Below are 11,085 nucleotides of genomic sequence, written 5' to 3' on the forward strand. Positions count from 1 at the left end.
AAATAACCATCATCAAAAATACAAAAAATACAACAAGTAAAAAAAATACTTTGGCTGGTCTTCAATCATAAACATTTTCTTTGTGCATAACTTCTAGTGTTAACCTTCAATATCATGAATAGCACCACTTAGCTTGGTATCAGAACATTTCTTACTCCCTCCTTTCACAGAAATCCTTCTCATACTACATTCAGTGTTAAGGCACTTGTTTTTACAAAGTATAAAAGAAACACATTTTTTTTTTTTTTTTTTTTTTAGTACAAAGTAAATAAAAAATACACCATCTTGGAATAGTATAAAGTAATAAAGAATACTCCATCTTGGAATAGTATAGTAAATTGCATTGATTCCCTTCATATTAGCATTGTAGCTGGTTCTTCCTTTAAATGATTTCATCATTTGAAGTATCACATCATTTGGACATTCTTTGAACAATCTCATCATTGGGACATTCTTTGAACAATCTCATCATCGAACATCTCCATTACTTAACATCTTTTACACACTCTCATCATTTACATCACGATCTGTATATGGGGGTGGGTAGTCTTGTTCTGTTAGTAGTTGAAACTGTCCCCTCATGAGATATTGACCCCTAGTGTGTTCCTGGGTGAGGGCCGCGGCGATCAGTCTGTTAACTAAAGTGCGGATGCATGTAATGCCACAAAGACAACACAGTACCAATATTACAACCATACCCGAGATAGACATTAATCCACTCAGTACTAAATTTTTGTATTTTCCCAGTCCATCAAAGAAATCCCCAAGGGGGTTTTTTCCTATTCCACTATTGTCTGCCAACTCCATGCTCAGTGCAGTGAGTCCCTTCAGTGCCTTAGTTACTGATCCGTGCGGTGATGTGTTATTGGGGATAAAAGTACAACATAATGTTCCAAAAATGTTGCATACACCCCCTTTTTCTGCCAGAATCATGTCTACAGCCATTCTGTTCTGCAAAGTCATCAGGCTGGTTTTTTCCAGTTGTTCCTCCATCCCCTTAAGCGCGTCTGTGGTGTCGTTCATGAATCTCTGCTGATTGTAGTAGATATAGTTAATCCAGTCAACATTCTTATTTACAGTAGGCCAAATGAAAATGGATTCCAACCCTGCAAGGATCTGGTTTCTAGCTTTAAACTCGTCTGGAACTCCCCTGGGCACCCCTATGCTGTCCATGTATACTGTGGAACCAAAACTCCCTCTAGGGGCTGACCTTTTGGCCCTGGTTGCTTTGGGTTGGAGTGCCATTCTTATCAGTTGCTCGGCCGTCATTGGTACTGCATAAAAAGGCATCACTAGCTGTACCATAGCACAGGTCCCCGTCCAATCTCGTGGTAAAACTGGGTACAAGGTTTTAGTGCCACAATACCACCACACATCTGCTCTGGGATACTGCTGGATGGGCATAGCTATACCTGGGAGAAAATCCTGATTTATTACAGCCGTTGTAGAATTGCACCACCTAAGAGTTCCTACTTCAGTACCTTTTAGGTAGTCCCTTGTGATGCAGTCATATAGTCCCTCGTAAGACGTGAAGGCAGGTGGAATGTCATTCATTTTTACCACTGGATATTTTTGAGCCATCTCGACGCAATCTGCAGGGGATTTTTTTTCATAGAGTTTGTACATACAGATCTGTCCTTGTGGGTTATTGTGGGCGTTAAATGGAAATGGCACTGTTCCCAAACTTGGTCGAGCAGCTGCACAGGCCAGACAGTCTGCCATATTGCTCTGTTTAACCGAATACACAACCCAGTCTAACCAGGCATTTGTGTCCTCGTATCCCGTTTCTACTGCTATAACTTTCTGTACACTAGGTGTACTCAGATAGGTGACCAGTGGATTGTTCACAGATTTAGCAGGGGGTATTTGTGGTTCTGGATGAGACATGGATTCAGTGTATTTTGGGGCGAGATCAATTATTTTCACCAGAATTGATCCCACTGGGTCTCTACCAGGAACTTCTATTCCTATTATTAAATGAAATGCAGTTGCTTCTCCCTTGTTTGCAAAATGGGGAGTGAGTGAGTCTTTAAAAGCAATTATTATTGGATTATGTTTGCTACTATCTCCACTATGGCGACCTTTGGACAAAGATAGCTGGGACCTGAAACCTGAGCCTGGGGAATTGTTATTTCCTTCATCCCTAGCACTCCAGTATACCCTCTCTGATCTTGGACACCATGTATTATCATCTGGCTGTCCCCAAGTATGAATACACCCATAAACGTCGTGACCTGTTGCATCTTGCATTTCTCCACAGACAACTACATCACACACATCAAGACTGACCGTGACTGCTTCACCTCTGGGAATGAGTATTTCTAACCCCTCCTTCTGTTGCTCTGCTGATCTTTTAGCTCTGGGGATAAATGGGAATCTCTGGAAGACAGCTGGAGTTTTGTTAGTGACAGTGGCATTTTCTATGAGTGCACGAATGGATTTGGGTTTTTTACGATGTCGTACTCCCCACCCGGCCAGGAAGATGCCAATTGTAATGAACAAGACTAACATTGATATTACGACTCTTATCCTTAGGGGGGTCCATAATTGCTTCGACTTTTTTAATGGCATTTCGTCGATTTTATCCATGGTTATATCAGTTACAGAGTTTAACATGATGAGTACAAAAATAACGTATTCAAAATAATAGAACAAAAATATTGGACTCTTTCTAAATGTACAACAATAGGTTTCAGATGTAACAAGAATAGGTATGTAGCTTTTAGTGATCCATCTATTAACCTAAAAATAATTCGTCTTTCGAGCTGTTTCTATCTCTCTGTTTCTTGAACTGATTTTTATTTAACGTTTTGTTCCAGCTCTGCCAAATCAGTCCTAACTTCCGAGAGCTTTCTGGAAGGTGCCAGTGTAGGGCGACAATGTGTCAGGTGGTGCCAATTTGCTCCTTTTTTTCCTTTTATCCGGAGCGCGTGTGAAGTTCTTTCAACAACTTCCCACGGTCCCGTCCACCTGGGTTCAGCCCACTTTCTTTTGTGAACTTTCAACCTCACCCAATCACCTGGCTGTAGCGGAGTCTCTTCTGGTGCTTCGTCTGGTTTCTCTGCAGTTCTTTGAACCTGTGTAGACAAAACTTGGATAATGTTACTCAGCGCCCTGACATATTCATCAACTTCTATTTGTCTGATATCTAAAGCTGGGCCACTCCCTCCTTCTCTAGGAGGACCTGGCATTGGCCTACCAGTCAACAACTCATGGAGTGAAAGATGTGTTTTAGCACCCTGAGATGATCTCATTGACATGAGTGCCAAAGGCAAAGCATCAACCCATTTGATTTTTGTACCAAAAGTGACCTTTGCAATTTTCCCTTTCAATGTTTGGTTTGCTCTTTCTACAATACCCTGCGACTGTGGGTGGTATGCTGACCCAAACTTATGAATTATACCGAAATATAACTCGACTTCCTCCAAATGTTTGCTTGTGAAATGAGAGCCATTGTCTGACCTTATTATCTTTGGTACTCCATAGCGGGGTATAAGTTCTGTTTTAAGCCACTTAATGACTGTCTTTGCATCTTCTTTCTTACTGGGAATGGCTTCAATCCATCTGGTATAACGATCAATCATTACCAACATATACCTAAACCCTCTAACTACATTCTCTGCTCCCATGTCTGTGTAATCAATACAAATGTCTTTGAATGGGGCTTCTGGGACTGGATATCTTCCCATTGGGCATTTGTATGGCTTTCTTACATTAAATGCATTGCAAGTATCACAGTCGTTTACGAAGTTTTCAACCATGTCTTTCATGTAAGGATGCCACCACTGTTGTTCAATGTCTTTTGTTGTTCTTGCTTTGCCTACATGAGTGGGACCATGTGATTGCTCTATTAGCAGGTGGCATAACTTTGCAGGTGCGACTAAACGGCCATCGTGGGCTCTCCATAGGCCATCTACTTCTTTTGCTCCTTTCTGACTCCATTGATTCTGTTCATACACTCCAGCCCATTTCTGCATGTCTATGATGTGTTCGGTGGTTAACTCTTCTTGAGTATTGGCCTTCGTACATATCATTTGCTTGCTGTACCCTCCTGCCTGCTTTGCTGCTTTGTCTGCTGCATCATTTCCTCTGGATATCGCATTGTCCAATGTTTGATGTCCTTTGCATTTCATTACTGCTACTTGTGATGGCAATAGTACCGATGTTAGCAGGAGTTTTAGCGCTTCAGCATGTTTTACTGGTGTCTTAGCAGATGTTAGAAACCCTCTTCTGATCCACTGTGGTCCGTCTATATGCACTGCTCCATAGGCATATGCTGAATCTGTATAGATGTTGACTCTTTGTCCCTCTGCATGCTCCAAAGCTTTGGTGAGTGCCACAACTTCTGCCAGTTGGGCCGAAGCAGGCTGGGAGATGGTTTCTGCTTCTATGACCTGTATCGTGTCTCCCTCCTGCTGGACTACTGCATAGGAGGCCACATTTCCGTCGTCTCCCTTGTAACAACAGCCATCACTGTATAAAGTGAGATCTGGCTTGTCCAAAGCGTCTATCTCTAAATCAAATCTTATCTTGAGATCTTTTTTGGAGACAAATTCACAGTCATGGGGTGGGTGTTCATCTGTACTCAATCCTGTAGACATGTTTGTTAACCCTACTTGGTACGTTATGTGTGGTTTCAACAGACTACTCTGAATCTTGATTTTCCTGATTGGTGAAAATGTGAATGCTTGTGAATGTATAAATGCGACTACTCCATGTGCTGTATTGACTTTCAATGGGTGGCACATTACCACATGTGCAGTTTTCTCAATGACTTTTGCTAGTGCAGCTAGATGTCTTGCACATCCTGTCTGGCCTAGTTCTATATTGTCCAACTTTGAGCTATGGTACATCAGTACCTGTCTCACTCCCCCTTTTTTCTGAAACAGGACTCCATTGACTATTCCACCTGATTCAGAAACATCAAGGAAAAAATCATTGTCATAATCAGGAGTGGCAAGGTGTGCCGCTTGACTCAGGGCTTGCTTTGTCTTTGTGAAAGCGTCTTCGGCCAACAATGTCCACTCGAGAGTGGCTTTTAGATTTCTGTTCCCTGCTTCTGCAATGATGTGTCTCAGTGGTTGTGTGAGATCCACATAGTCAGGTATGTAGGTCCTGCTGTACCCCGTTAGGCCCAGAAATGCAAGCATCTGTTGCACGGTTTTAGGCTTTGGTTGAGAGAGGATGGAAGATCTTTGTGCTGGTGTCAGAGTTAGGCTGTTGGAGGAAATCATTCTTCCTAGGAATGTAACTGTTCTCCTTGCGATCTGTGTTTTTTCTTTCTTCACCTTGAATCCTACATTGGCCAGTAGGATTAGTAGTTGTTGTGTTACAGCCAGACATGTTGCTGCATCTGGTCCGGCTAGAAGTAAATCATCGACATATTGTATCAGAGTCACTCCCTCTGGTAGTTGTAATGCACTGAGGTCCTGTTTTAAAGCACGGTTAAATAAACCTGGACTGTCTTTGTAACCCTGTGGCATCCGATTGTAGGTGTATCTCTGTCTTTGGTAGGTAAATGCAAATATGTCCTGGACATTTGGATCTAATGGCAAGCAAAAAAATGCATTAGCTAGATCTATCACTGTGAAATATTTGTGACCTGGATTAAGATTCTGCAACGCTACATGTGGATCGGGGACAGGAATATTAGCGGTTTTAGTGACATTGTTTATTTCTCTTAGATCATGGACCATTCTCCATCCCTTGTTGCCAGCTTTTGGTACTGGCAAGATGGGAGTATTCCAATTTGAGAAGGTGTGTCTGATTACTCCAGCTTGCAACAATCCCTGAATAGTATTCCCGATCCCATCTATTTGTTCTTGCTTCAATTTGTATTGCGGGCGCCAACATGGTTTGTAGTCGCCCAATAGCTCCACTGAGACTTCATGATTCACTAATCCAACATCATAGTCTCCAGTGGTCCAAAGATGTGTAGGCACCTTTGACAGCATGTGTTCTGTGTCTGGATGGTTTGTGTGTTCTCTTCCATGATCTCTGTCCAAATCCTGTTTTTCCAATAGACCTCGTTCCTGACTATTGTTTCCAATTCTCCACATCGTCTGGTCTGTTGATTGCCACAAGAAAGGTGATTCTGTAGCCAACCAGTTTGTGTTCAAAGCAGTCTTTATCATTGGACCCAAGGATCTGGATTCCGCTCCTATGGTCATGGCAAGTGTGACATGAGGAACAGCTTCTTCAGATAAATTGTACCATTGTCTTTGTTCTGGTGTGAGTGTGACCGCTGCTGCTACACCCTGGGGCCCTACATAGATGTCTGCCACAGTCAGATCTTCCATCATTCCCTCTTTGTCTTCCAACCAAGCGTCTTGATATTCTTCATCCGGTCGTCTCAGATAATTGTACGTACAATGTAGAGGATCTTGTGGGGGCCCATAGGGTCCTAAGGTATTTATCCATGGCTTCCAGGCCATGAAGGTTCTTTGCACATGTGGGGTATCAATGTCGGTGGTGATCAGGCGGCTCCAGTACACTGTGGTTGTGTCATGTTCTTCGTCGTTTTCTGGATTTGCTGCCATCATCATGATTCTTTGTTGTCCATCATACGTCTGGTAGAGCGGTATTTGGCCTGGAAATTGGATAATCAGCCCATCCGGGGTGCATAATATCCTTGCTCCTGATTTGACGAGCAGGTCTCTTCCCATCAAATTTATGGGACAGTTTGGGGCATAGAGGAATGGATGTTGCAGGAGTTGCTTTCCAATTTTTGTGACCAATGGAAATGTGTATCTTTGTACATCAATTTGTCCCGAGTATCCAACTGTTTTGAGGGTGTGTTTTGAGAGTGGAGGTGGTTTTCCTTTTAATGCAGTCAAGCAGGAAGCTGTGGCTCCTGTATCCACCATCATTTCTATCTTCTCCCCCTCAATCTCACAGGTGACCATTGGTTCATCTTGGGCTGGAATGGCTTCACCTGTGATTGGATCCTCTGGGCCTCCTCATTGGTGTGGACCACTCCAAGCTGTCAGAGGCATTTGGTTCCTGTTTGGCACCCCTCCTTCTCTGGGTTGTTCCTGGAATCCACTTCCCCTCTGTTGATACTGTACTGAATTGTACACTGGCGCTGGTGGCTGTGATTGGGTGGGAACATACACAGGCGTTTGCTGGTGTTGAAATTGGGGATAACACTGTTGAGTCTGGGGCTGCTGAAATTGTGTAGTAGTATATTCCAATACGTGTGGTGGGTATTGCATGTGTTGTTGAGGACAATCTTTGGCCCAATGGCCCCCCTGACTGCATAGGTAACATCCAGTGAACCGGCCAACTTTTCCTTTGCCTCTTCCCCGGAAATTTCCTCCACCTCTTTCTTGGTTCTGAATCTGATTCTCTGGCACTACCTGAGTTTGAACTGTAGGTGGTGTCTGCACGGCATTCTCTGTTATAGCTGCCATCTGCCTTGCCACTTTCTTGTTTTTGGCTGCTTCGGTATCTTTCTCAGCTATTTGTATCTTCAAAAGTCTTCGGGCTAGTGTTTTGTCGTCGTCATCATTAGTCATCAGTGTTGTCTGGTATTTGATATCGTGGTGAATGAGATGTTGTCTCCATTCTTCAGCGGGTTTAGCGTCTAATCCCACCACTTCTTCTAGGCGTGCCTGCACTGATGGGGGAAGGGCTTTAATGACAGCGTTCTTCCACAACATTTCAACAGATGGAGAAAGATCATGTCGTTCTCCCGTGCAGTCCTCCCACACTCCTTCACATCTCTTCAAGAAGGCATGCATGTCTTCCCCCATGTTTTTTTTTAGGCTGGTGAGGGCATGTAAACTGCGTGTTGTCGGGTAGATGTGTCGAATAGCAGCCCAATAGCTCGACCTGATGTAGTTGAATGAAGTGTCATCTGGGTCGTGCGTGCATTGGGCCTTGGAATCTACTGCTTTGGCCTCTAGTCTTCCTTCTATCCGTCCGATCAGTGCCCTCATGTCTCCCAAGCACAGGTGGTCTTGGACAGTGTATTTCTCCAGTTGATGCACCCACTTCTGACCTCCCTTGGTGAGTGGAGGTAGCTTGTTCACTAAATCTTCCATATCCCTGTGAGTCCATGCTTGGTATTGAAATCTTCCGTTTCCAGCTGCCATCAACGGCATGATGCTATGTGCAGTTCCCCTGAGTCTTCCAGCTATGGGTCCTGACCCAGTGTGTTGTTGGTGGTTTTCGTCCCCTCTCTTGTTTACTGTGGGTGGCGTAGGAGTCAGTTGTTGCTGTGAGTGTGCCGGGTATACTGAGTGTCTGCTGGTTGCAGAATGTGTACTGTCATTGTCATAGTAGTCTGTGTCAGGAGAGTAGTTAGTTCGGCGTGTTTTTTGTAGTTCATCCCATCTTTGTTCTTCCTGTTCTCTCTTTTCTTTCCGTTGTCTATCTGCCATTATGTCTTGGAATCGGTCCTCTTCTCTTTGCGCCAGACGTTGTTGGTATTTATCTTCTTCCCTTTGCCTTTCTGCCAGAATGTCATTGTATGCTTCATCTGCTTTCCGTCTTTCTTCAGCGTATCTGCCGTCTGTAGCTTTTCTGTGTTCTTGTTGTTCTCTGAACGTTTGTGATTGAAAGGAGAGGTCATGCTCGGTTGCATTTGCATGAGTTGCCATTGGTAATGGATCTGCCCCCTGTGATTGTTTGGGGGGCTGGAATGACATGGGTGTTTGTAATCTGTTTTGCGGAAGTTGGTAGTCTGTAGGCATGTTTCTCAAGTCTTGCATTTCTATGAGGCGTTTGTGTTCCTGTTGCAGCAGGTTAGCTTTACTGTGTATCATCTTTATTTCATAATCCAAATCTTTGACAGTTCTTTCTGTGGGGACTCCCTCCAAATTCAACATTCCGCCTAAAATGCCGAAAGTTGGGGCTTGTATGGAGGGGTGGGGGAAAGGGTTTTTTTCTGTTATGTAGGGAGGAGGTGCTTCAGACAAGCTTGGATAGAGCTTTGACGTTTGGTTAAGTGGAGCTTCTTCTATTGTCTTTGTGGTGTCTTCCGTTGCTGTCAGTTCGGCGTCTTGATGCTCATACACGCTTGTCGATTCTTGGGTGACATATTTCAGATGGTGCAGCAGACGTATAGCTGTTGCTTGTCTTTTTTCCGCTTTTTTGATTGCGTTTTTAGCAGGTCCATACCAAGGGGGTTGTCCGGCTTTGTCCCATGCTTCTTGCTGTTGTAGGTATTCTTTATTCTCATATTCAACCACAGCTTGTCTATGGACTTTAGTTGGTCCAGGTTGACCATCTGCTGGAATCAAGCCTCTTGTTTGCCACTGTGCAATAGTGGGCCCTCCCTACTCATTTGCCGGTTCGATATCGCGAGAGCACAGATGATTTCGACATTGATATTCTCTGCCTACTTCCTTAAGCATTTTCTCCTCATTATCTCTGTCATGACTTTCTATTTAATACCTTATAAACAGCTGTAATCGTTAGTTTAGAAGTCCTAGAAACACTTTTACGACATGCTACGTACTGACCGGATATGAAGGATTTTCAGAATAAAAGCTTGGCATTGAGACTGAGAACTTCCGGGTTTTTTCACAATAAAACAGCTTTTAAAACTGACGATATATTTTAGACCAATTATGCTATTAACATTGATTTTAATTTCTAACAGTGTGTGTTAGCGACATTATGTATTATTATCCCCTCTTTGTTAGGACACAAGGCAATTGACAAATGAAGTCTTACATACTATAACTCCTTGACTTTTAGCAGTGGTATGATCTCACACACACACACACACACACACACACACACACACACACACACACACACACACACACACACACACACACACACACACACACACACACACACACACACACACACACACACACACACGGCTGTTATTACACACTGTTCATGACCAGCTCAATATTAACTGAAATATGACACTTATTTTGTGTCAGTACAGTAGTACAATTATTGTCAATAACATAGCTTTCATATACAGGGAACAAAACGCTAACAGGCTAGCTTACAGTACTTCCTGTGCCGTTAGCATTTCATGACCATTAATCTAATCCCATTTGTATTGTCCTGTAGTAAACAGAGCCAAAACAGAAGGGTGTTTCCCTGGCCTAACAACACTAAAAATGTCACCATGAAAAGTAAAAGAGAGGATATCAAAACTGAACTTTTGGTGAGAGTAAACACTGTAAGAAGTGTGTGTGTGTGTTAGCGACATTATGTATTATTCCCTCTTTGTTAGGACACAAGGCAATTGACAAATGAAGTCTTACATACTATAACTCCTTGACTTTTAGCAGTGGTATGATCTCACACACACACACACACACACACACACACACACACACACACACACACACACACACACACACACACACACACACACACACACACACACACACACACACACACACACACACACACACACACACACACACCTTTTAGCCAGTTGTGTGTTTTATCACAGTGAGCAGATGTTTGAGGAGGCATGCAGTCTGACATGCCTCACATGCCCCCCCCACAGCAGCTCCATGCTGCAGTGTTGGTGTTAGTGTGTGTGTTTGTGGGGGGGGGGGGTTACAATCCTCTTGTGTCATGGATAATTCGGGTTCTCGGATATTAACATGTCAGGAATATTAGGAATTAAAGTGAGGCGCAGAGAAACAAATAACAAGAATTCACAGTAGATGTAGGATCAAATCGCTGCTGCCTGCACCTCCCTCCTATCCTTGAGAGCCCATAACACAGCGATGACTCACTTCCTCTGTTTGTGTAAACGCCTGAGAGAGAGAGTCACATCCTCTGGATGTCACATGATGATCATACAGAGAAAACACAGACATGCTTCCTAGATTGGATTATGACTTGAAAAAAAACACTCAATTTAAATGTGTTCTCTTAATGCTACTCTTCCATCAAGCACATTTATTTTCTTTACTAATTAACATGTAGGCTTACTGTAGTCTAAATATTCACTATGCAGATGTAAATGTAACATTAAATCAAAACGAATTTGTAGCTCAATTGAAATAAAACATGTATTTTACTGAAAACAAAAACAGAAATCAAAAGGGGGAACTTCCAGGTTTATGCCTTTTATGACTGCATTCATATCTCACAATA

The 11,085-nt window shown here is 43.1% G+C and overlaps 1 protein-coding gene across 1 annotated transcript; it reads right to left on the reverse strand.

Moving 5' to 3' along the window:
* Positions 1-2,738: 2,738 nt before the first annotated feature.
* On the reverse strand, positions 2,739-7,576 carry LOC117468899 (protein NYNRIN-like). Its single transcript, XM_034113267.1, has 2 exons — positions 6,624-7,576; positions 2,739-5,948 (listed from the first exon to the last, which is right to left on the reverse strand). Exons 1-2 carry the CDS (start codon positions 6,903-6,905, stop codon positions 2,799-2,801), a joined length of 3,432 nt encoding a protein of 1,143 aa, XP_033969158.1. The 5' UTR covers positions 6,906-7,576; the 3' UTR covers positions 2,739-2,798.
* Between the last annotated feature and the right edge of the window lie 3,509 nt (positions 7,577-11,085).

The sequence above is a fragment of the Trematomus bernacchii genome, unplaced genomic scaffold, assembly GCF_902827165.1.
Source record: "Trematomus bernacchii unplaced genomic scaffold, fTreBer1.1, whole genome shotgun sequence".
Classification (NCBI taxonomy): domain Eukaryota; kingdom Metazoa; phylum Chordata; class Actinopteri; order Perciformes; family Nototheniidae; genus Trematomus; species Trematomus bernacchii.

What these genes read in the sequence shown, in the direction of transcription:
- LOC117468899 (XM_034113267.1), bottom strand. Translation starts at nt 6,905, where the DNA reads ATGGTCACCTGTGAGATTGAGGGGGAGAAGATAGAAATGATGGTGGAT. An exon ending in AATCAGGAGCAAGGATATTA is followed by an intron (nt 5,949 to 6,623) that starts TGCACCCCGGAT and finishes GAACACATGCTG; the next exon opens with TCAAAGGTGCCTACACATCT.